Genomic DNA, 27,217 nt, shown 5'->3' with positions numbered 1-27,217 from the left:
ATTCCCAGCAAGAGGGTGACTCTAGGACACGGATATCAAATTTCAAACACTTGTCCCACTGAATGTGACATTAGGATAAATAAGCAAAGAGGAGTAATGAATTTATTAGAAAACAAAATCAAAATAAAAATGGGTGATATTTTTCAAAATAAAGTAAAATTTTATAATAATTAATATTTTTATTTTATTTGCCATTATGTTGAGTATTAAACAATAAATTATGTCTTCAACATGAATCACAAAACTAATTTTATTAATTTTTACAAAAAAAAAAATATATTTCCTGCATACTCGCTTTCACGCAAATTCATTTAGCGCGAGCAACACCATTAGGTTTTGTCACAGCAATTTTGGAATTTCTTGAAATTTTAAAAATAGTTTTATATATTGGATTAATGAGGAAAAAAATGTCTTTAAATTCATAATGCGCAGTTCCCTATGCTAAAAAAATCAAAAATTTTTACAACAAATATATTATCAAAAGAAAGAAAATATTATAATAAGTAAAATATACTACATTTTGACTGTGTAATTTTATATCAAAATTACACACTCATTTAACAAGTCTCATAAAAAACAAACAATACTATTTCATTACATTTTTTTTTTCATTGTACATCACTGTATTAGTACTCATTTACAATCTAGGAACTTGGTTAAATATAATTTGAAACTTTTTCCTTCTCATAATATTTCTATATCCCTAATATATTTTGTAATTGTAATCAAGGAATGAAGTGACGATAAATATAGAGTTAACGGAATACAAGCCTTTAATTTGTTTTATTTTAAATTAAAGCAAAATAAATTATTAATAATTCTCTCTAAATCAAGAATCAATTAATATATTTAAAATATATTATAGAAAAATCCTTAATTGCGATTAAGTTTCTATTAGAAAGGAGTCACTCTCCGGGTCCCTTGCACTTTGAAGAAATTCTGTAACCATTTTATACATGTAACTCTTATTCTTCCAAGTAATTAACACCTTTTAAATTTCTGCTGAGAAGTAATGTAAAAAAATCTTGTGGGAATCTTGGATATTTCTCTCTGTTGACAGATCCAGTGCCATCGAGAATGGTTGAATATCTCGGTGGGATTTCAGAGTTATTTTCTAGCTGTGGTAGATAATCCATATCTTGAGCTTTGTTTGCTGGGTGTTCTGACACAAAACTCCTTTTGCCATTCTTCCACCCCCGGGAATACTGAAAAGTTTGGCTCTCTATCCCCAAAATGCTTATCAACAAGAGTATGCAGAAAAGCGCTACTTGAATGCTTTTCATGCTTATAGAATTTTTTTTGATAAATTACACAAATTATTTTGCACTCAAAGATTATTTAAAAATAAAACTCTAATAGATTAAGGACCTTTTATAAACACACTTGGTCTTTCTGTATCTGATGGAACCGATGTCTTGAAGAAACTGAATGTGAATGAAATATTTCTGCCCTTATATAGCTCTTCATAATATTTTATAATTAGCAAAATTAGTAATTAGAAGGAGTTCAACGGATTTAATTATAGAGAGAGACACATGGCAAAATTGTAGTGTATCAATTAAGATGTGTATTGTTCTTCCAAAAATCAATGAATGTAGGCGACATATTTCTAAGGATTGAACGTATTCATGAATAGTAATCATATATGTTTCCACACAACAAGCTAAACTATTAATGTATCGAATAAATTATGTGGTTCAATAATTGTACATCTTTTTAAATAGCATTAATAATGAATGATAGCACAAGGCGTAATTTTAAAAAGACTGGGAGATAAATAAAAATGCTTTAACGTCACATGAGAATAAATGAAATTTTATGAGATATTATAATAATTGTCGAATTATGTATTAATTCCCGCAAATCAATTTTAGAAATTAATAAATTTTTCAAATTCATTTAACGACATTATTTTTGTACGACCATTCCAACAATTTTCAATATAAAAAACATAGAAAAGTAAAAGATATTGAGTAAATGGTTTATAACTTGGATAGTACGTGCATATACTCGATGAAAGCAAACACAATGTCTTCGCATATTAACTCTCTTTTACCGACCTTGATATGTCGTTTCATCCCAATAAATATTTCATCGTGTAACATAACACTTTGTTGGACATTTAAATTAGGAATTTTGATATAATAGAGCACGTTCATTTTCCTCTTCGATTTTACATTTCGGCTTTCAGATTCATCTAGCCAAGTGAGCGAATTGTATTACTTCTTTCTTGTTAAATTTCTTTAAATTTTATTTAATTTTAAAGCTTCTGGGAAGGACATTTTTGACCCTTTAAAACAGATTAAGATAAAGTGTTAATAGCTTTTAATTTAAAATTGTAAATCTTAGTTTTAACACTAAATGTTTAAGTTATATGTGGAGCTCAAAGACAAAATTGAACATATCCTATGGCTAAAGCATAGGATATGTTAAATTTCTCCTTTGAGCTCCACATATAATATTAAATTTTTAAGACTTCTCTATCACAGACAGGGACAGGAATGTATTAGAAAAACATCCAAAATAACGTTTCTGTGCCTGTTTTTGCAATATACACCAGTAGAACGAAAGATGAAACATAAAACAAAAGTATTTTAAATAAAAAATTGTCATAAGTGTCCTTAATTAATAAAAATTTATTAGTACTTGCCTTAAATTCCATCTTTAGTGAAGTTATGACAAATTTCCATACAAAATTATTTCTAATCCGCATTTTCCGTAACTTCTTTAACTCACTTGTTTATTATACTAACTTTTCCGAATATCCAAAGACTGTGAATGTGGTCTGATACTTTTCAGCGTTGAAACGGGATCCAGAAGACCCGAAATAATTCTGGATTATTCTGGAGTATAGTAGATTGCTGATTGAACCATTGGAGCTTAAAGGCACAGCAATTGTGAACTATGCCAAATTCTATAGAAGACAAGATTAATAATTCGAAATTAAATGATTTTAAATTAACAAAACTTATTTAATAAAAATTAATAAATAAAAGCTTTGAGGAATAAGGATAATAGCTTTTTAGTATCTCTATATCTTTAACATATTCAAATAATTATCTACATATTTTTTCGAGTTTTAATTAACAGTTTATAAAAACCTTTTTTTATTTTTATTCAAAATATCGCATTGAGGGCTCATTTTTAAGAAAGCAAAAATTAACTAAAAATATCATTACCTGAAAATCTGTTCAAATGAAGAAGTTACAATAAATATTGACTTAACTGACGATATGTGTAACAAGTGCTCAACATTAGTTTTCAATATTTTTTACACGGAAATTGTTAATTATATTTAGGTAGTTACTTTAGTAACCGCATAGTATGTTACGTATGTTACAAATTTACTTGGATCATGTGCAGATAACGGAATTTCAATGGAGCAGTGGGGAATCAGTGGCGCAATAGGCAAGACCGTTGACTCTTGGGCGGATCGATTCCCTGGCTCGATTCACTGTTGTGAGTTCGAGTCCCGCCCGGTGCAAAGATCTGAATGTTTAGAAAAAGACATTTTCACTGTGATATAACGTAATAAAAATGCACCGCCTCGCCCAACAACTCCGGGAGCATGGAAGAAGCATTCACCATACTACGGGAAGGCGCTCCTGGGCGGTCTACAATGGACTTCGCAGATTCTTCCAACACGGGATATAACGCATTGTAAAAATGATTACCTTGTAATAAATATCTCGATACGATTAATAATAATAATGGAGCAGTCCATGTGAATTCCAATGGAATTCCGTTTGGAATTTTTTATAGGGTTCCCCACACCAAAAGTCAGCCATGACAGGAGATGAGAAAAGTCTGCAAAAGTCAGAAATGTTCGCAATCGGACTATTTAAGTGAAAATTGTGAATTTTGTGGTGTTCATCATTTGCTGTAATTATTGTTTTGTGATTATGTGCTTATGACAACGATCAACTAACGAATTCTAATGGATACATTTCGTAAATGGTTGAATAAACCAAAGGTGAGAAACAAAAATGTCGCGCTTGCCACAATGGAAATTTTCACTCATTTTCACCGTGTGGCTTTTTGTGTTATTCCCAGTCTCAAATTGGCACACAAAGTAAAATGATATATGAGTTACCCCCATGGCCTGTTTAAATGACCATGGGGGCCCTTCTGAATGGTATTAGGTTGGTTTTTCCTAAGTTTTTTGTATGAAACTAAAAGGAAGATTGTGATGACGATTTCTTATCAGAGACGGACTGTGGATATATTTTCTCAATTGTGATTTGCTTAGTTTTGCCATCAATTGACCCGATTTGATGCTTACTCCAACTATGCTCCTCGCTCTTCCTAATTCCAAACACAATCCCAGAACAATAAGCCACTATCAGATAACGGAGTTTTTCCATGTACCAACGCCAACTTCTCAGCCTAGTGAAACGCGCAATTAGCACCAAGAGAGCGAATTGAGGTGTGTGTTGTGTGTTGCCCCAAATACAGCGTTTTGCAAAGTTCAATTCACTTGAGGGCTATTTCTCGTTCCTTTAACCATAAGAAATCCTTCGTATTTTTTTTTAAATTGGAAAAAAATGTCAACATTTTTTAAATGTAACCTTGTTTATAAATGATCATAAAAAATGAAGCTACCATGAAAATTTGGGACATGAATTTATTTAATTGGTAGAGTACAAGTGGTACTCATTTTATGATGCTAGTGTCTTGAGATCGAGTCCTTTTTAGGTCACCAAAAATTCTTCTGATTCAAAAGTTGTCCGAAAAAATAAATACAATTCTGAAAGTCCGAAACGTGTAAAACAGGCCTAGTTTGTCTAATTTCACACGTTTAAAATGTCAGACGAAAAGTGTCAATTTATCATCTGTTGGATCAGCAACTAGGCTATCTGCATTTGCTTTGTATTTTTTTTTTTGGATTGCTGTGCAGGTTTTTGGCAAGAAATGTAGATACAAAGAAAATTCAGATAGCCCAAGTTGCTGATCCAATCACCGACAGGAGGACTTATACGTGCTTCAGACCTGAGACTTAGCCATATGGCTTAACTGTTCTAATTTTTTAACATCCTAACAAGATTTTTAAGAAAAAATTACTTAGGATTGGATTAATGATGACAAATGACCTATTAAATTCTGAAAAAGCAATAAAAAAGGTTGCTATTTAGGATTTTGAGACCGTCGGGAACTGGATTAAACCTCTGTCTAGTCTGAAGACCGATTTAGGGTACCTTTAATTAGGGCACCTTTGAAATAGGTTTTTTTCTCCTATGTTTAAATGGAACTGAGCCTTATTATAATTTAGCTTCACAATTTATTTGTGACTTTATGGTCTAGTTCTAGTACTTACTATTTAAAAATAGGAGAGAAAACCCTATTTCAAAAATTTCCCAATTTAAGGATACTCCATTACCCTCTTCATACATTCTGCGTTTTTATTTTTATTTTTGAAATTGAGTACAAGTGTAAGCGAGATAACTAGAATTATATTAGAGTAATTTAACTCTAAAGTGAAATGTCAAAGCATGTAATCAAAGCAAAATGTATTCTCTGTTTTGGAAAGATCAATCCTGAAAAACGCACGAACTAATAAAGAACACGAAAAAACATTAATGAAATAAAAAAAAACTGTATAGAATATCTAGCATAGAAGCATAGAATATCTTTTGTTTAACATTACAGTTATGCGGAATACATAATAAGTTTTATTTTGTAAATATGTTTGCAAAACTGCTTATGAGTAACGCCCAACGCACAATAACGTTTGTTTGTAAATATGTTTTCAGAATTTTCTATTGAAGTGAGCGAGATCACTACATCTAGATCTCACTTACTCTCATTGAAATATCAAAAACATATTTACAAAACAAAAGTTATTGTGCGTTAGGCATAAGTTGACTAAAACTAAATTGCTCCCAATCTAGGACGGATCCAAAGACCATTGTTTGGATTTAAAGACAAAGGTCTAGATCCAAAGAAAATGGTTTTACACAAAAAGAAGCTACATGTTTTTCTCTGTTAACATTTATTTAAGGTTTTAATAAGAACGAGTGAAATTTAATTCCTAATCATCTTACTTACTCTCATTTTCAGTTTTAAAAATATGATTACAAAACAAGTTATTTTGTGCACACCATTAGTCCTGGAAACCTCTAATATTATTTATTTATATATTTATAGATTTATTGATAAATAATTATTTATCTTGATGTAGTAGTCTATTTTATCAACTTTGAGCATTATTTAGTTAAAAAACTGTAATCAGTTTACAGTATCGTGCAAAATGTTTCTTATTCAAACGTTTTAATTGTTAAAACATTTTAATAATTTAAATGGGCTCAAAATTCACAATTATGAGAGGCGAGCCAAAGATTTCACCGCCCAAATGCCAAATACTCTTACTAATTATACTCTAAGGCTTCTGCATCGCATTTCAAAAACAAAGAAAAACGTTCAGACGGTAGGATTAAAAAGGTGTCACCATCATAACGCGAAATATCCCGGAAGCAATCCATTAAACTCACACTCAATCGGCTTCTTTTCAATCGGGCAACATTTTAATTCGGATTGGCTGTCGCATTTCAAAAAAGTTTGTTGACAAATTTTCATGTTTATCATTGAGGATTTCTTTGTGGAATTTGCAATTATTATGATTATTTTAAATTGGCATTGAATAAATGAGCAGTAAAAAGTTAAAATTGATCAGTATCAAAAAAATTTGAAACAGTGATATTATCGTCCAAATTTTGGCAAAGGGAAAATAAAGGGCTTATCACTCTATATGGAACTATTTTAAATGTTAAATATATAAATTAAGCCCGTTGTTGTAAAGATTTAAGTTTTTTACTGATCCTAATTAGATATTTTACTGCTCATTTTTTTAATTTTTTACTGCCCATTTCGAATTTTATACTGCTCGTTTGTTTTTTGCCTTTTAAATTTAATATAGGTATGAAAGTCAACGAAAAATCATTATATTTCAAACACTTGCAGACCCGAATTTCTCGGTAATTCGTATGATATTTTGCCCCATATTCCCAATTGAGAGAAAGTATACGGAGGCAGCCAAAAATTTCGAAAATGTCGAAATCCCGAAAGTCGAAATCCCGAATGTTCAAAATCCTGTAAAGGATGAAATTATATGGAGGATAATGTATAGAATAATTTACCAATACACAGAAAATTTACCTTTGCCTCCAGCAAGCGCAGGTACAATCGTAGGAGTTGCTATAACACGTTTAAGAATTCGAGATTTTTGCGTTCGGGATTTTGCATTTCAGGATTTTGGCTTTTGGGGTTTTGACCGAGACCCTCTCCTAATTACTAAATTAAGATAAAAAAAATTAATTGTTTTTTAGTATACCATAATGATTTTAATTTTGTTGAAAGTCTAAGGACAATCTAATTGAGGCTTTTTCTAAATCGTGATTGCTCTGAAAGGTTTAAATTAACTTACTGGTCGTGAATTTTAATATGTATGCTCCTTTAACAATATTGTGTTTTGTTCAGTTCTAAAAAATGGGATTTTAAATTTAGACGTAAGATAAATGTTCTAAAATATATGTGTGATATACATGTAACGCCTAATCGAAAAAAAGGTGTAATAGACCTGACCCCATATCTGTAGTAAAATACCAGAAAAGTAGAAAAAAATGATTTTATGTTTTTTCATTGGTCTTGTTTAACTAAATCGTAAATAAATTGGAACGAAATTTTCCTTATGACTTTTATATTTAGATCTGTGAGCTCATTTTTATTAAAAAAAAAAACAATTCAAAAGCATTATCATTTTTTTTTAAGAAAACCTTCACGAAGAGCATATTGCAAAAAGAGACTTTGAGATAAAGTGATTTTCATTTTCAGGAGTTTATTGTCAATATCATCACCAATTTGATTTAGTGTGTGTCTTATCGCTGGATTTGACATTTACCATCCTTTATGCCCTCCGATATCTGGCCGAATAAGTTTTATTTACATAATATACTTCGAGATAATGATTTTTTTTTCGCGACTGTCAGTGATAAGAGAATCGAGAGTGAGGGATTTGTTGGTGTCACCGTGTAGAGAAAAAATATGGCATTTTCTTCGCGATATACAAAAGACACAGTTTCACTCGACCATTTGTACAATTACTCTATCGCTATTTACGCCACAAACATAATGTCTTGTGTATTCTCAGTTGAAGGTCTTCCTCATAGAGACTCCCATAAGATTCACGGCAGTTCACAATTCATCGTGCTGTTTTTTTTTCCTATCCTCTTTCAACTTTATTCCTCTCAGCGAAAATTAACGCATACGTCCTTCTACCGATCCGATTGATATACCTTGCGTATTTTCCGCTAAACAAGTCTTTTAATGTCTTATCCGCACTTTTGATCCCCACTCATTTTCTCCCATTGAGGTCTCTCTCTCCAAGCTGATTCATAGTTTTGACTTATCGCTCTCCAAGCGTACTATACTAGCAATTTTTCCATGTGTGTATCCGTCCGTTGCTACCGTGGAAACTTTGGCTGGCATCCTACACGTGACACTATATCAATGCGCATTCTCCAATATCAAAACATTTGATAATTTTGAATTAAATTTTTAATCACATGCACTTTCCAAACAGACTGAAGTTGTACGTATTAACGTAACTGCGTGATTGAAGGCAAAATGGAAAAAAATGTTGTTTTGAGGAAATTTAAAATTAATTTACGACGATATGTATGGGAAAAATTGATTGGGCTATTTCGAATAATCAGGTAATACAAGTATTGGACTAGACGTTTCGTCGAGCTTTCCGAAGTTCGTAATGTCCTAAATCATAAGCAATTTTGGTGTTTTGTAGCGGAGAATCTTTAAATGCTCCTTTTTTTATTTAATGAATCACTTATCCCAATTATTCTCTCCCATGTCAACAAGCTAGGTCTGAATCCCGTATAACAAGAAAAAGTTATGGAACAGTTTTACCTATAACACAATTTTTTCACAACTTTGCTAAATGAAAATGAACTGAATACAAGCTACCTGTATTATGTTAATTTTTGTTAAGTATTGGCTATCTAAAAAAAAAGAATACCACCTTTCCATAGACGTTGATTATATTATAATTATCGGGAAAAGACATACTATATTTTACAAATTCGTAAAATCCCTACCCTCCTTTAATGTTACTTTGGCCCAAAATATGGTATGAAATAGAAAAAAGGTGAAAAATAAGAATTGAGATTTTCCTAAAAAATAAAACTAGTTGCAAGGTTAGACCTTCACGATTTAAAATGATTATTTTTTATGATTATAATTTGGCACACTAAACAGTCTTGTATAAAACAAAAGTTGTTTTTCTTACTATTACTTTTTTATTTCATTAATTTAAACTTAATATTTCGTTTTTGTTTACTTAAACTCAATTTCTAGTTAGGAAATTTGTATAAAGTGTATGATTTTTTTATATATCTAAATTGATGGTCACATTACAAACTGCTCTTAGTTGACTAAATTAAAATAATTATAATAATACGAGCAGTAAATAAATTATTTTTCAGATTATGTTTGGTGAATATTTGATATTGATTATGGGTTTCCAAAGATATTCATTTTTCTGTGTAAAACATTACTGCCACGTTACACAAATTTTCTAATTTGAAAAAGCTTTTTGATAACTTTCCTTTACCAAAATAATATATTTATATTCATCAAAATCACTTTTTAAAAACTTCGTAGTAAAATTTCTTGATTATTTATTAGATAAATGCATTTTTTTTGTAAAATTATATAGAAAGAGGTAACCTTTCCCTAATATAGCACAGGACTTTCAGCTAAATTAAAAGTATCACATCAGAAAAATATGACTGTGACGTAGGTAGTGCCTATGTAAGTGCTTTGAGGAGAACCTTGGAAATTCATGTTTTTTAACATTATACAGTGAATGCTAAGACTGAGTGAAAAAAAGTATTATTAAGTATTTAATTAGTGGGAAAACCAAATATGTGATGAAATTCGTAACATTCTTACACCTAAAAATAAGATGATACACTGGAAGTAATGTGTTAAATTTAAATTGTTATTCTGTACATCGTTGATTGCGACGATGAATTGCAAGAGTTTTCACTTTCAAGCAACTATATTGCGAGATTCGATAAAAGGAAAGTTTCACTGTCTTCGTCATGGAGTTTATGTGAGTTTCAAATGAAACAACAACTTGTTCTTCCATAGCTAAATTATTTCCTATGCGCCTTTTATGGGGACAATTTTCTCATATTTTTTTTTCAAAGATAGGTGGAAAAATGTAAACCAGTAAAAACAAATGGTAAATTTAGCAAAAATCAACTCAATTTAGTTGTCGTCATCCCAATTTTATTTTTCTTTTGTATTTTTATGTAACTTTCGATTGAGTGATAGTGCCCACTGAATTTTTGGATTTCTCTATATGCACAAACACACGCACATAATTATGATTAAAGTTTTTTGAGATGTTGGAAGTTGAAATGTAAGAAGAAGAAGAAGTAAAAATGTTTAAAATGCTTTCATTTTTATGTCAGAATTATTTATGCATTTTTGTTCAAATATTAGTTCAATCATGCTTTTATTGTTTGATTGCTGTTTAAAGTGCTGTTGTTTTCTTTGGCAAAAAGTCGGAAAAGCAATTTATACGGAACTGTGATTTCTATTGCTGTGAAAAAATAATATATTAGATATTGTATATTTAAAACATCATGTTTACAGAATTGAAAATTGTACAGATGAATTGTGTATTATGTTGTGTAAAGAATACCATTATACTCTTTTATGCTTCTCTCTCATGTGTGCAATGCAATTCATTAAGTCATATCAATATCAAGAGTTATTCAAAATGGCACGCATTAAGTCTCTTTTATTGCAAGGTTTTTTGAATATTAAAATAGAGATCAATTACAATGGACGTTATCAATCACCTCTTTGCCTCGAGCTATCAATTCATTGAAAAAAAAATAAGGAAGAGTATATTCTGAAAAACGGGAGGTTGACTGATAAATTGAGCCTTTGAACTTCATTTTCGATAATGGTAAATTCCTAAAGTGTAAGATAATCTATTTCTATCTCTATTCATCTCTGTTGTGTTTGTACACATTAATCACTGAAAGTATTATGGTGACTCTTTATTTAAAACTATAATATTTAAGTATGAAAAGGCAAATGAATGAGATCATCATTGAATGCATTTCCCATCTTATCAGTTTCTATGAAAATGTGGCTCATCATGTCTGTCAAGTATAATGTACAATATGAATTGACACAGCTGTCCGTATAAATTTTAAATTACCATATATTGTTAAATTTTTCCTTTTTGATAATTTGAAAAAACACACACACACACAACCGTGCATTTTTTACCTTTTAAGTTTGTTAATTTTTAACTTGTGAAAAAAATACTATTATCTTTTTAGAATGGCAATAGTAAATATAATTAGTGATTTTTTGAAAAATTTCTTAGTTAAAATCTGTTCAAGACTTAATATTAATTTGAAGATACACATTTTCAGAATTCTTTAAAACAGGATCCCTCATAAAAATACACCATTGATAATTTGCAAACATTTCAATTTTTCAAAATTTTTAAAATAATTAGTTTGCAAACGTGAAGTCTGGAAAATTTGTAAAAAAAATACTCAACAACTGTTTGCGAGAAATTGTAGAAAAGCCAATAATATTTTTTCATTAAGCCATTCCTTACCATGGTATTATACATCATACGCAAATTGAGTGATTTTAAATAATTTATTCTTGGGCAATTGATATTCAAATTTATGTCGGGAATGGTTTTTTATATACTTTAGTCCTTCAATTAGGGTTGAATGAACATCTCTTGGACAGGGAACCTCTATTGACACTTTTATCAAAATGTTGAATTTTATTTAATGTTATCTAATAAAATGTAAGTAATATGGCGTTTTTTATTAATTTACTTTTTTCAATTAATTTTTTTCCAAATGGTACAGAGTAGGGCGAGTAGAGTGTCAATAGGTCCTGACACGAGTTCTTAAAGTAGCAATAGGTGTTCCTTTCACCTTACTTGAAAAAAATAGCCTGACTGTGAAATGGGAATACATTTTGTTGTTTTTTTCTGGCTTCGCGTGAAATCATGCAAAAATTTTGCTCAAAATGACCGACGGAAAATTGGACATCCCTTCGAATTTGTTAAAATTGGCGTCCTAAAATTCCTGATTTGAATTATGGTTGCAAATGTGTTTTCTTGGTTAGTTTCTCTATCTAAATCAATAGAGTTTGTAATGAATTAACAGAATTTAAATTCTGTGACGGTTAACCCTTTAACGACGAGACACTTTTTACGGACTGAAAATCAACAATAAAAATTAAACTGAGAAACATAATCAATGATAAGTGTTACATCTAACTTTAAAAAGTCCAACAGAGTCTGATTCGGTGTATTTCGTGCTTCTATGAACGATAGGGGAAGTGCTTATAATTTTGGACAGTCTGCTTATAAGCATCGAAGTTCCAAGTTTGAAGTGCGATATTTTCTATACTAATTGACATTTCTTGTTACTCTCTTTTCAGAAGGGTTGTTTAGAAACTTAGCAAGCTATTTATCGTCTTATTTTTATTAAAATTAGTTTTAATACGTTTAAAAATGAATTGATAAGTAGAGGTGACCTTGGCTCTTATTTTGGACAACTTGTTTATTAATTTGTCCAACTTGGCTGTAAATTTGGACAGCTAATCCGCCTCAATAGGATGCCCATTGTTCTTCATTTGATGAACCAATCTTACCAAGTCCTCTTCCTGTTCATGTAAGGGAAACGTAGAATGTCACAAGAAGCCCGGAAACTTTCCATATCATTCATTAAAGTGAGTTGACTTCGATACTCCAAGTCCGTGCGGATTCGCTCATTCCCTGACCTTTCCGGGAGCCTTTCAAGGCATTTCTCGCTACATCTCTTTCGTAGAGATGATGCTCCTTTGTTTCTCTAGGCATTTGTCCAACCTAGTCATCACAAAAGCTAAAACTTCACGAAATTTCGTGAGAAAAACACCTGTCCAAAATAAGAATCATCACCTCACTGGTGAATGTCTTAAAAAATTTCCTATTTTTCACACGAAAAATATAATTCACAAGGCAAATCTCACTTCAGGTCAAATGTACAAATCATCAGTAACGTGAATCAACACAATATTCAATGAATATTCAATAATATCACTCAAAAACAGCGAACAAACTTTGTTAGTACTTCACCAAAACTAAATAAGACTGAAGTAAGCCACGAAGTTCTGTCATATTTCTCGTAAGCTATTGCTCACACTGAATTTTCAACAAAGCAATTTCAACTCAAATCATATTCAAATTTTAACGTATTTAGTGTTAAAATATTCCAAAAAGAACAAATATTTAGATAGAATTCATTATTCATCAAATATTGGAATAAAAATCCATCATTTTAATCAATTTATTTTTAGTGTCCAATGTTATCCTCAAAGTGTCCAAAATAAGAAACTGGACAAAATTATAAGCATTTCCCCTAGGTACAAAAATAGCCCAAAAATTTAAGTGATTTTTCTGACAATACCAATGAATAATATTTTTCGCTTTAATGAAAAATATTACGTATGAGTATTGTAGTTTTTATTGCCAAAAGGGTTTTGCTTAAAAAAAATTGGAAGTATAAAAAATAAATAAAATCAATTATGAATTTGAGAATTTAAAAATTCGCCATTTTTGAGCTTAAATATTTACTACATAGCAAATAGCTAGAGACTTGCAAAAAATATTCTAGATTTATTCAACCTTCTACTTTACAATTATGTACAGACATAAGAAGAAAAATAACTTTAGGTAGTCAGGAAAAATTATTTTCTTTATGGGACACCGGTGTTCCAATCGTCCTTAAAGGGTTAAGATGTGTGTTTGACAGCGGCTTCTCGCGCCGCTTTTAAAGATTAAAAAATCATTTTTAACGATATTGAATTATTTCTAGTACATTCATTGAATGGGTTAAAAATTCCTATATTATTATTCTATTATAAAGAAATATTCTTTAATGTTTTGCAAAAGTTGTCACTTTTAATTTTCCTATTGGGACATGTGGAATAGTCCACCTTATGCAACAAAATATTAAGGGCATTACAAATGCGTTTGCCTTTAAAGTATAAATAAATATTTTTATCTTTTTGAACTTTAGGCGGATGATAAGTCCATTTTGGCGAGATTCTATCATGCAGACCGAGCTCTTACAGCAGTTGCCAGTGAATTGGACAGTTTTGATGGGAGAGCTGAACCTGAAAGATGTTCTCGTTTAGTTGGACGCTTGCGGCAAGGACAAGTAATGTCTCTATCACTTTGATATTAATATTAATTTCTATTATTTGTAAGAAAATCTGTAAATTTATTTAATTTTTGCTTTTAGGACAAAGTTCTTGCCATAACGCATCAGATTATGGACGAATTGCTAGGCGATGATCGGGATCCGCGAGCATTTCGTGCAAAATTTCCTGAGGAAGTGCTTCAGGAGAGTCTGGCAGGTCAATTGTGGTTTGGTGCTGAATGCCTTGCAGCTGGATCATCGATTCTCAATCGCGAGGCAGAGAGTACAGAGATGCGCCCACTGGCTAAAGCAGTGACAAGGAGTTTAGATAATGTGAGAAATCTATTGCGAGAGCAGTGCCTTCGAAATAATACACCAAATTCACCAACATTAAATTTAAATATAAACGACGTGGCGACGGAAACATTGTGCGAAAGTTTAAAAATATTCGATAGACTTTTTGCAGAATTTGAATTTAGATACGTTAGCGCTATGGTGCCCGTAAAAAGTAAGCAAGAGCACGAGATGCAGGAAATGATATGTGTGCTCTTCTCAGAAACTGTCCAGAGGGCACTGAAAATTGGTTTGCTGGATCAGGAACAGGTGGACTCATTTGACCCGGCCCTAATGTTTTCAATACCTCGACTAGCCATCATCACGGGTCTCGTGATATATGACAAGGGTCCACTGAACATGACCATGCCAGCTGAGCAATTATCCGAAATGTTTAGGCCCTTTAGGACTCTGCTCATTAAGATACGTGATTTATTGAGAACGTTGAATAAAAGTGAACTGTACCAGTTGGAAAAACTCCTATGCACCAATGAGGACATCCACTTGAAGTGTGACTTTAACTGTGATGATGAAAAACTGATTCGTGGTGATGAAGAACTTGTGATTAGTGATTGTTGTAGCAAAGAAAAACTCCCAAGTTTCTACTCTGTCGTGAATGAGGACGAATCCGGGAGTGAATGGCATTCATCTGAGGAAGACAGAGAGGACGTGGTGGGATCCGTTGTCGTCAAAGAAGACAACGGTGATTTGGTAACAACTGACTGTTCTTCGGGTTATTTAATACCTAATACAAATTTTGGCAATTTACTGCAGCCAAACGACGCTCCCCTCACTGACAGTTTTATCTCGAGTGATGATGAATTTACAGTACGAGCAGCTCAGACTCAAGATGTTGACAATAAACCAGAGGCCACGTCGACATCAGATAGGCAGGATTCGGGAATTGGTACAGAAAATACGAGCCTGGACCGTACTCCTGATTCAGAGACTCAAAAGGTGGAAAGTGAGGCAGCGTCGATGCCATTGACTGAAAGATACTCGGAGAATTGGGAGGAATTGCAACGGAAAAAAGAAGAGCAGCAGCCAAGCTGTAGTAGATCTACATCGGGCTCCTCTGGCGAAGATAAAGTTCAGACCGCTGGCACGAGTCAGTGTCAAGAAGCACTTCATATCAGTACCACAAAGAAACACAAAGTTAACAATAGCGGAGCACGATCTTCACGATCACAGAGAACCAGTCGTAGGACCGTGACGACGACAGCGTCTACCTCGGCGCCAGCTACTGGCAACTATCTGCGTCGATGCGTGGTCTATCCATCGCCTGGTCTGAGGGCACGTTGCGATAATACATCGTCAAGCAGCAGCGGGGACACTTCGTCGTCGCAATCTGATGGAGATTCACATGAGATTACTCTGGCTCTGCGAGCTGCTGGGCGCATGAAATTCAAGTGAGTTATATATATATATATATATATATATATATATATATATATATATATATATATATATATATAATTTTTAAAAAAAAATCTATCCTATTCTGAACCATCATAATGCGTCCTTAAAGAGTTTATTTTGCGAAAGCTATAACACCTTGTCAATAGTCAATGGTATTTTCACAGAAAGTTAATGTGATACATTCATTCAATGGCAAAGTACTTTCACTCTTTAACTCAATGCTAATAACATTTTTTTTCACTGCTTACAGTCACAAATAGAGTATTATAGAGATGCGATTCATCTCGGTTAGATAAATTTTTATGGAACCTCTTTACATAGAAGGTATCACGCGTTAGCGGATGTGATTTACGATTAGGGGAGACCGGGGAGGTTTGGGACACTTTTTCATGTTTTGACTTTGAGACAGTATTCCAAAAAATCACGAGAGTATATTACAATTCTATGCGGTTTATAGGATACCTATAGGTATTGACTTTATAAAAAGTACTCGATAGAACTTGGAAAACAACTGAGTTTTTAGGGAGAAAATAAAACAATTAACTTGACGCTTTTTCCCAAACCTCCCCGATGTAGGGCAGTATGGGACGCAAAAGGGGATATTTGGGACGCGTTTTTTCTCGAATAATTTGCATTATTGGAGCGCGTTAATTAATTTTAAGTACTATATTAAAAATATTTCTAATCAAAATAAAAATGTTAAATTTTTTTTCATACTTAGAACATAATATCAATTTAATTTGTACAGTAGAGTCATTTATTGTCAATCAGTCATTTAAAGTATTTTCATATTATTTTCCATCTACCTTTCTTTGCTTTTTTACTCTAACTATTGCAATCATGATCATCAAATTTCTCACACGAGTAGATTTTCTTGCAACTTTTAATTTTGAACTCATTGACGGATTCCTGTTTGATTTTATGACAACTGCATGGTACCTGTTTTTTCCTTATTTCTCTGAAAAAGCACTCGTCTTGCCTTTTTTAGAAAACTTGTGAGAATTGTAGAGGATATTGCTCGAGAAATTTTCGAGAAAATAGCTTTTAACGGGATTGAGCAAAGGTCGAATATCCTTTGGAGAATAAATTATTGATTCCCAAGACATTGATGATTTAATTGTCCTTGTAAACAACTGCTCAACTGGTAAAGTTTGCACAATATGAAGATTTCCAGTGGAAACTGGGCATTACTCTTCATTTTGACAATAAAAAATTGCACGCCACCTACATTCTTGTCGAAAATCAACGTCCCATTCATCCCCTTTCAGGTGTCCCAAATATCCCCGCGGGTAGTTTTGGTATTTAAAACCTTTATGTAAAAAACAAGAGCGTATAATCTCTGAAACTTTTATAAAAATATGCTCCCAGATTACACTGCTAGCTAGTGAGATAAAAATGTTTTGATTATCGCTGATATAAAATACAAAGAGCACAACTGAGAGATCAAAAAATACAATTTTTATCAATTTTTAAGAAAGTGTTCGTAGAATTAAAACAATAAAACTGAGGATATCCATAAGATACATCTTAATATTGCCTACGATTGAGTAGTGGTTAAATCCCATTTATTTCAAAAATTAATGAAAAAAATCGCCTTGTCCCACTCTACCCCTGTCCCAAATCACCCCGGTCTCCCCTATATAGAATTTCTAATCATCGCCATGTAAAAATTTTATCTACTGCTCTCTTTTTGAGTTCGAGCAGTTATTGTTAAACGTATTGAGATATTTTCGTATCAAAAATTCAATCCTATTATAATCTAGTATTTGAAAAGGGATAGCAAAACATCCCAGACTTTGCGAAGTGCTCGAACTCGTGACTTAGATCCTATATACCTCAAAAGTACTTTCGCATCATTTACCATTTACGGGTTTTCAACCGATTTGAACCTTTTTATTTATTTAGTCAAAACATCGCAAAAAATAGTTTAGGAGTGATATAATTGCATTCCGGATAAAAATAAGTTATCGCTTATGAACCAGTTTATAACGGATTGGAATCGGTTCAGGCTTGTCCAGATATAATACCATTCGGTTGGGAAATACGCTCTCTACTAGTGCCTTTTTAAACATTGACCTTGAAAAAAAAAACGTATTAGGAATAATTCTATGGTACTTCCATATATGCACGAAATATCTGTCTAGGTCATCTCTAAAACATATCCAAAAATGAAAATAAAAATGTATGGCTTATTTTGAAGCAATCCAAGAAAAACGTGGTATTGGCGGGGAAGGGAAGGGTAGGGGGAAAATGAGAGGTGTGTATTAATCAATAAGATGGACTTATGGGGGGTCGGGTCAGCGAAGGTTCAAAGTCGCTATCTTTAACCGTTTGGCCTTTAAAGTTGGCGAGTACCGACTTACGTACAAAGAGCGTGACGTCAAGAATTTCAAAAATTCAGATTTCCAAAATTCTACCAAATAACGACCCCTTCACCCTGAACGAGACGCTTTTTGCTTACCGAAGAATAGCAAAAAAAATGAAACTGATAAACAAAATCAGTGAGTACAAGCTTGGAAAATCTAATAGAGTCTGATTCGGTATGTTTTTTGTTTCTATGGATAATAGGGACAAAAATAAGCCCAAAAAATTTGAATAATTTTTCTGACGATACCAATGAATGACAAATTTCACCCTAATGAAAAATATTAAGTAGGAATATTGTACTTTCTATTCCCGAAAGGGTTTAGCTTTAAAAAAATATGAAAATATGAAAAAAAAATATTAAAAATCATTTATCATAAAAGGTCATTTAAAAATTCGTCAATCACAACTTCAAATTATCCCGATTCTTGGAAACGAGCTCTTGTAGTTCCTATTCCCAAAGTCACTAATCCCAAATCCCCTTCTGACTTCAGGCCCATCAGCCTTTTTCCTGTTCTGTCAAAAGCATTTGAATTTCTTCTTCATGAGCAAATCTCACATTATTTGAACGATAATAATGCTCCTTTGTGACTTTCAGTCGGGCTTTCGTAGGGATCATAGTACTACTACAGCCCTTCTGAAAGTTAACTATGAACTATGAACTATTTCACTTCCGTGTGACTGCCGTATTTCTGCGGCTGCCATTAGTGGTTATTTTCAGGCTGATTCCTAGAAACTCTTTATTTTTTTTTTCTATTTTGCTTTCTTTTTCTATTTTCTTAACTTTTGTTGCTTTTGTTTTTTTCTTTTGAATTTTTTTATTTATCTTGTCACAATTGTAAGAGGGATGACCCTATTTTTGTGATAAATAAATATTATTATTATTATTATGATATTGCGTCTTCTATTGATCGAATCGCTTTGTGATCCTTGTTCTTCTAGATTTTACTTTTTGACAGTCTTCCTCATAATCTTCTTTGCTATAAATTGTGTTCTCTTTTTAATTTTTCTTCTACTGCGGTTCCCTTATAGAATCTTACTTCACTGGAAGATCACTGGTACTGCGAGAATTTCTCTCCACCTTCTCTTCTCAATAAGGGCATTGGTCAAGGCTCTGTCTATACTTGGCCCATTGCTTTTCTCCCTCTTCATCAATGATTTACCCTCAGTATTGCAGAATTGCTCTTTTCATCTTTATGCAGATGACCTTCAAATCTACCTTGAGAGTAACCCTTCCAATCCTAAAGTGCCTAAAGTTAATGCTGATTGCCTTTGCAGAACGCTTTTTGTTAAAAACGTTACTATTTTCAATGACATCCCGAGTGGCGGACACTCTTCTGTAGCTTCCATTCGGCAATTTTTTCAAATTGTACCCTGAGAAGTTTAGGATTTTGACTTCTTCTTTTCTTTTAGTTCTTATTGCTCTTTGCTGTTAATTAATTCTTAAATTTCTTTTGTTTTTGTAATTTTTTCTCTATTGTTTTTGTTTTCCTCCTCTTCTTTTTTTTTGCTTTTATTTTTTTCACAATTGTAAAAGGGATGTCCCTATTATTGTGAATACATAGTAATTATAATAATAATAATTTGTTCTTAAATATTTACTACATAGCAAATAGTTGGAGATTTGCAAAAAATATTCTAGCTAGATTCCTACAAGATTCTACTTTACGATTACGTATAAACATTAAGAAAAATTTACTTGATGTATTCAGGAAAAATAATTTTCTCTATGGGTCACGGGTGACCCAATCGGCCTTAAAGGGTTAAGGATTAAGGGAGCTAAAAAAATACAAAACTCAAAACAGAAGGATTTATATGCTGCTCTCCTTGCTGCCCTTTCTGTGGAGTTCGAGCAGCTTAATGTGCTCAGTCCATTCTAAATCGTCCGGGAGCGCTTACGAGCAATGTGTTATGCTTCTGGTGTCTTCCATGCTCCAGTTTTGTTTTTATTGGGTAAAGGAGGTGCATCTATTTATCATTTTTAACTGCTCGAACGATTAGGGAAAGATTATATTTATTTAGAAAAAAATCAAAACTTGAGAATTAAATCTGGGTTTTCAAAGAGTTGACTTGTGAGATCTCCTGTTATAGCAGCAAGTTGCAGAAAATGTTAAAAGTTTTATGAGAACTCAAGAAAATGAAAAAATGGCAGACAACATTGGAGCTCGATGTCTCCCTTTTGATACATTGATCTTTTGCAATGCTACAATATTTTTAAACTCATTTCTCACATTTGTACGGCTCTATTGCCGTAAGTCCCGTAAGTTCTTTCACTATAGTATAAATTTATTGGTCACCCGAGAGAAGAATCATCCATCCCTGTAGCGGAAATGCCTCCCCTGTACACTATAGAGGCTGTACGATGTTTCTTGAATTACTCCCAGTTTTATGGAGTAATTAAAGCGATTTTAAATTTAAGTCCTTGATAATTGATTTTCCTTTCCCTCCCGTCATATTTCTGGCCAAAGACATAATGCGATGTTCTAACTTAATTCGAAATAAAAAAAAATAGATTCGTCGTCTGTATGTCATCGGTTCGATCAGCAACTGTGCTAACTGCATTTGCTTTGTGGTTTGCATTTGTAGCGAACAACACATTTTTTTCTGGCGTTTGCAACGAATTCAGACTCAAAGCAAATGCAGTTAGCACAGTTTCTGATCTATCCGATTAGGGAAAGTGTGCCAAATTCCGGCCAGCTTGCAATTTCGGTCACCTTTTTTGTTCCTCGAATTTCCATGAACTTTTAGACTTTACGTACTCTAGAGATTAGGGTTAGGGCTCATAATTTTGACCAGTCTGCTTATAAGCATCGATGTTCCAAGTTTGAAGTACGATATTTTCAATACTAATTGACTTTTTTGATACTCTTTATCAAAAGGGTTATTTAGAAACTTGGCAAGCTATTTATCATCTTATTTTTACTAAAATTAGTTTTAATACGTTTAAAAATGAATTTATATGTAGAGGTGAATATGACTCTTATTTTGGACAACTTGGTTATTAATTTGGCCAACTTGGCTGTAAATTTGGACAGCTAATCCGCCTCAACAGGATGCCCATTGTTCTTCATTTCATGAACCAATCTTACCAAGTCCTCTTCCTGTTCATGTAAGGGAAACGTAGAATGTTGTGACATTCGTCGACGTAGAATGTTACAAGAAGCCCACAAACTTTCCATATCATTCATTAAATTGAGTTGACTTCGGTACTCCAAGTACGTGCAGATTCGCTCATTCCCTGACCTTTCCGGGAGCCTTTCAGGGCATTTCTCGCTACATCTCTTTCGTAGAGATGATGCTCCTTTGTTTTTCCAGGCACTTATCCAACCTAGTCATCACAAAAGCTAAAACTTCACAAAATTTCGTGAGAAAAACACCTGTCCAAAATAAGGAGTATCACTGGAGTATCACAATCTGGAGGACACACACACACTGGAGGAGTATCACAATCTTAAAAAATTTCCCATTTTTCACACGAAAAACGTAATTCACAAGGCATATCTAACTTCAGGTCAAATGTATAAATCACCATTAATGTGAATCAACACAATATTCAATGAATATTCAATGATATCACTCAAAAAAAGCGAAGAAACATTGTTAGTACTTCACCACAGCTACATAAATAAGACTGAAGTAAACAAGAAGTTCTGTCATATTTCTTGTAAGCAATTGCTCACACTGAATTTTCATCAAAGTAATTTCAACTCAAATCATATTCAAAATTTAACGTATTTAGTGTTCAAATCTTCAAAAAAAAAAAACAAATATTTAGATAGAATTCATTATTCATCAAATATTGGAATAAAAATCCATCATTTTAATCAATTTATTTTTAGTGTCCAATTTTATCCTCAAAGTGTCCAAAATAAGAAACTGGTTCAAAATTATGAGCCATTCCCCTATACAATGCAAAAGAATAACAAAAAATGTAGCTTCGACAAACGAGATGACGTGAAAAAGATATTGGAAGAATTCCTGAAGGGCAAGGAACTATGAGAATGAAGGTGGCCGAAATAGGGTACCAAAGCTATGTCTATATTTTTATTCATTTTAAAATGTATTAAGAATGATTTTAGAGTAAATAAAGACGGTAAACTCTTTACAAGGCTCCAAGCAATACTCTTTCAAAAGAAAGAATAAAAAAATCAATTTGTATTTAAAATATTACATTTCAAACTTGAGACTTTGACGTTTGCATGCAACTATGCCGAAATTCGGCACACTTACCCTATATCTTAATACTAAAAAAAAATGCATTATTTTGTCAGTAAAAAAATACTAAAGCCATAGAGAAGTTTGCAAGTTGCTTTTATAAAAACTTGAAGTGTTAAATAACATATCTAAAATAATGTCAAAATTATTGCATTGTTAGGATTATTAATATCAAATAATAGGTACTATAATATTTTAAAATCTACATATACCTGTATGATAATAAAGCTCTTCTGAAATGTTGTCATTTTGAGATGAAATAACATGAAATGGAACCTTCAATCTATAATTCGTTGTATCGAGATAAATTTTTAAATAGTTATGCAATACATAAAGGTAAAAGAGTTAATTTTGAAATACAAAAATGTGTGTTAAAAGTTATATCACTTGAATGTTTATCTGAAAATGGTACAAGTTCGAAATATGCATAATAGGGTGGAATAACCGGCTATCGCCATGTTTAGGAAAAAATTAAATTCATTTAATCATAACTTTTGAATCCTTGTTACAAGATAAGTCAAATTTGACACAAAGTTACTTAGATGTATTGGCTCTAGTTACGTGAAAACAATAATCCTAGAACATAACGCTGGACTACTTAAAAAACTGATTTTTATTAATAATGCAAAAATAACCATTTCGTCGCCACTTTTTACCACTTTTCGCCAGTTTTGTAAAATTTGTAACCACTTCTCGCCACCCACTTGAAAAGAACCACACTCGGTTATTTTAGGCAATGCTATGAAAAGAATACATTCACCATTTCTCTGTCCTTGTGATCACTTTATTATTACTCTCTTTAAATGATTTTTGTTCACTTTTATTTGAGAAATCAAATTATGGGGCTTTTGCAGAAAGTAAACAATGCAGATTTGACAACTGAGAATGTACGAAGTGAAGTTAGCGTCGCCTATTGAAAAGATATGGCGACAGGTGGTAAAATCAATTCCAGAATATTACCACTTCTCGCCATGCCTCATTTTTATACAAAAATAATATAAAATGAAATATTAATTGACTAAATACAAATTTTATGTATTCCACAAGTGCAATTAAATATTCAATAGACAAATTATTTACCCAAATAGGTATTTTTGGCCTGATGAAAATTTGACGACACTTAGTACATTTGGTAAGAGATGTTGGATTCGATGCACTTGCTTAAAATATTGCTCTAAAAAGTGATCAAAATCGTGTATCCAAAACGAATAATTATTATTTTTCGATTCTATGCGTAGAAGCAGAAACAGTACAAAAAAATTGCGACTCATTTATTTCATAAATTGCGAAAAATAGCGATTTCAATGTAAGTGGCGAGAAGTGGGGCACTGGCGAGAACTGGTGATTCCACCCTACACCAAAATAGTTTAGTTGCATTTTAATATATATTTTTTCGGAGAAAGGAAACCTTGTGTAAGTGTTTATTACGATTTATGCATTTTTAATTGCCACACAGAAAATAATTCCAGATTTTATCTTTTTCAATTTTTTTTTCTCTTGCAAGAATTTTTTAAATTAAAGAAATATCTATATATTTTGTTTTTTTTTTTTGTTTTTTTGGGGGTTTTTCTTTAAGGAGCGTGGAAAATTTGCTTCATCGCCTTTTTGTGTGTATAGCCGGTGTAGCTGATCAATTACAGACGAATTTTGCATCAGATCTACGCCAAATATTGCGCAGTGTCTTTCTTATGAATGAATCTCCACCGCCAAAGGAGGAGATAATACTAAATGTGCAGGAGAAGCCGAAGGATGCAAATGATCTGTTTGAGTTTCGTGCCAGCGAAAGTGATGTGGTTGTACAGACAAATGGAGGCTCAAACCAAAGCATTTACTCAGCCGAAGAGGTCAATCCGGAGTTGGATAGTGTCTTTGAGACTGCAAGAGAGTCACAGGGGACTACGGCACGTAGTGCCAGTGAGGAAATTGACACGAATATGCTGACGAGGACGAATGTGGAGAGGAGTCATAGTTTGGGTGAAAGTCCCTCAGATAGCTCTACATCGAGTGCTGCCAGTCGTCATAGTCACTCCATGACAGAGTCTGAGGTACCATTGCCATCGGGGGGTGGTATTGTAAGTCCTAGGCGCATCAATGTGATTGTGGGTGATGATAATGGCACAAGTGTACGACATGGAGGCAGTTGCAGTGCTGGAAATTCACCAGTGTCTCTACCACGGACACGCTCCTACTCCTCCAGCGACCATTTGCCCAATGGAGACACCATGAGAACTGAACGTCCACCACGGTGGATACCCGACGAGGAGGCACCTCGATGCATGGCATGCAGTGCCGTCTTCACTGCCTTCAGACGCCGTCACCATTGTCGATGCTGCGGCAAGGTGTTCTGTGGCGTGTGCTCCAATTCATCCGCCCCCTTGCCCAAATTTGGGCTCACAAAAGCCGTCCGGGTGTGTCGGGCGTGCTTTGTCCGTGAAGTGGGCACCGTATAGGGGAGTGTCTTTCTTGCATCTTTTATTCGTGGTCACCCATTCCTAACACAGAGACACATGATCTCGCAAAAAGTTTGTCAATTGTTTGGACTTTTTTTTTTAAATCTTTACGTTTTGGCAAAAATTTGCAAAGAAAAAAAAAAGATTTCCCAAAAGTTTTGCTAATGTTTGTGGTTGTGAATTGTACTCTGTTTATATTTTCTCAAAACTCCGAGAAAAATACTACTTGTAAAGTTTTACACAGCTTGCAAAATTTTCAAAAAAAAAAAAAAATAATAGTAATAAAATAACAGACTTGATTATTCTTCTCTTAATTAAATTTTAACACAGGATAATTTTATTAATATTCTTGACAAAATGAAAAAGACATTAAATCAATGGAATTTATTATAATTTTGCCAACTTTTTTTTTAAGTAAAATTTCTAAAAAAAAAAAAGAAATAGCCATGTTCTCAAAAAAAAAAAAAGAAAATAAACGTACGCAATGACCACAAAGAATAAAATTAATTAATAACGTTAAAAAAAATGACGCGATAGAGTTGTAGCAACAGAAATTTCTTATACATTTTCTACATATGTTATTTTTCTTGTTTGTTTCTTGATCTTTTATACTATACAAATTAAAATTAACTTTAGCCAAATCACTCAGAGACATTTTTATAGTTTTATTAGCAGTTCAATACGTTTATTTCTCGAAAAACAAAAAAAAAAGAAAAACAGATTTCCTTTTAAGGTTTTCCGCAATGTGTGCTTTTTACATAAAAAATCAATTTTTCCTCACTCGCTACAGAATGGTAAAAGAAAAAATATAGTAAAATAATTTTCTTGAAAATTCTTGGAATTTCCACCTTATTAACTGAGAAAGTTAATTGCATCGTGAGTGAGTAAAACAAAGGATTTTAGTTTCAAAACCAAAAAAAAAAAAAACTGCGAAGCCCACAATGGCTGAAACTTAATTCATTCCATTTTATTGCAATTAATAAAGCCTTAGTAATGATGATTTATCAATAAAATAAAATTCTTGGTCGATGTTAATGTTTAAAAGTAAATAACTAATTAAAGAAAAAAAACTACATAGAACAATAAAGAATTCCCGCCGCAATATAAATTGATGAATTTTCCCCAAGATAAAATAAAAAAAAATTCAATGTGAAAGACACCGAGTTCTCCCCCACTTTTTGCAAATAATGAGGAAGTGAGTGTTCAAGTCATATTTTTCACCATAACTGTCTGCATAATTTATTTTATCTTTTGAACTGCCATTTGTTGTAAATATCATCTGATCTTTGAACTGCATTGAAGAAAAAAATAAATAAAAGAATGAAATTGGCTAAAACTCTTGAATTATGCACAAATTGAAAGGAGAATTTTCTTTTAGATGGAGAAAAGTGTGATAAATGTAATTAAAAATAAAAGAATATTTAAGTAAAATATTCCTCGATGGTCGATGCGAAGATCAATGTTCGATTTTTTACTGCAAAAAAAAAAAACAAACAAACTTTATGAATTAACTGTATCTTACAATGATAGAAGTATTTAAAGTAAAATGCATTAATTCTAATTTGACTAAGGGATTAAATGAGAAAAAATCAACATTTGTGTGACAATACTTAGCAAAATATAGCAAAGAAAAAAAAAGATAAAGTGAGGAAGATACCATGAATAAATGATGAAAATATCTGAGGATTAATGCATACATACAATTGAGAAGGAAAGTTTAAACTTCATAATATTTGTCTCGTATCAAACACTATTCAGTTCTATTATATTTTTTTTATTTCTATTGTATGTTTAAAACAAGAAAAAAAGCTGTTTATTTTAGTACGACGGTTTCAAGGGGAATTAACATATCCATTTATTTTCTTTCTTATCACATTTTTTTTTATAATAATTTTCTCTTTATAATATGATATACTGTCTTGTTTAAAAGCCTCCAATATATATTTTTCTTTAATACCTTACAATTTAACAAACTTTATCTTTAATTTAGTTTGAAAACTTCAAAGAAATTGTAACATGAAAGGAAAGAAGTTTTAAAACTATAACAATTAAGGAAGAAAACAATAAATGTAATTTCGCTTTGTAAATGGCATTATTATCCATTTAAGAATTTATCATTAAAGTATTATGTAATAAAAAAAATTGATGGAATTTTAATGAAATTTCCAAAGGAGCGGTGTTGCTAGGAGG

The 27,217-nt window shown here is 32.2% G+C and overlaps 1 protein-coding gene across 2 annotated transcripts; it reads left to right on the top strand.

Annotated features, from left to right (window-relative positions):
* Window positions 1-3,717: 3,717 nt before the first annotated feature.
* LOC129799474 (lateral signaling target protein 2 homolog) lies at window positions 3,718-27,169 on the top strand. Of its 2 annotated transcripts, XM_055843372.1 has the most exons (5): window positions 3,771-3,973; window positions 14,124-14,264; window positions 14,349-15,290; window positions 15,354-15,988; window positions 24,154-27,169. In XM_055843372.1, the coding sequence occupies exons 1-5, from the start codon at window positions 3,938-3,940 to the stop codon at window positions 25,025-25,027; spliced, it is 2,628 nt and encodes an 875-aa protein (XP_055699347.1). In that variant the 5' UTR covers window positions 3,771-3,937; the 3' UTR covers window positions 25,028-27,169. The 2 variants fall into 2 exon arrangements, with proteins under 2 accessions (XP_055699346.1, XP_055699347.1); XM_055843371.1 differs by having other exon boundaries at window positions 3,718-3,973; window positions 14,349-15,988.
* The last annotated feature ends 48 nt before the right edge of the window (window positions 27,170-27,217 follow it).

Source organism: Phlebotomus papatasi, chromosome 1 (genome assembly GCF_024763615.1).
Source record: "Phlebotomus papatasi isolate M1 chromosome 1, Ppap_2.1, whole genome shotgun sequence".
NCBI classification, from domain to species: domain Eukaryota; kingdom Metazoa; phylum Arthropoda; class Insecta; order Diptera; family Psychodidae; genus Phlebotomus; species Phlebotomus papatasi.
Note: the sequence above shows the minus strand (reverse complement) of the source record. Positions and strands in the feature narration are given on the sequence as shown.

Excerpts from the sequence above, each read along its gene's own strand:
- LOC129799474 (XM_055843371.1), top strand. The coding sequence starts at position 3,938 with ATGGATACATTTCGTAAATGGTTGAATAAACCAAAG. Across the intron at positions 3,974-14,123 it reads AATGGTTGAATAAACCAAAG|GCGGATGATAAGTCCATTTT; the intron begins GTGAGAAACAAA and ends TTTGAACTTTAG. Across the intron at positions 15,989-24,153 it reads GCTGGGCGCATGAAATTCAA|GAGCGTGGAAAATTTGCTTC; the intron begins GTGAGTTATATA and ends TTTTTCTTTAAG.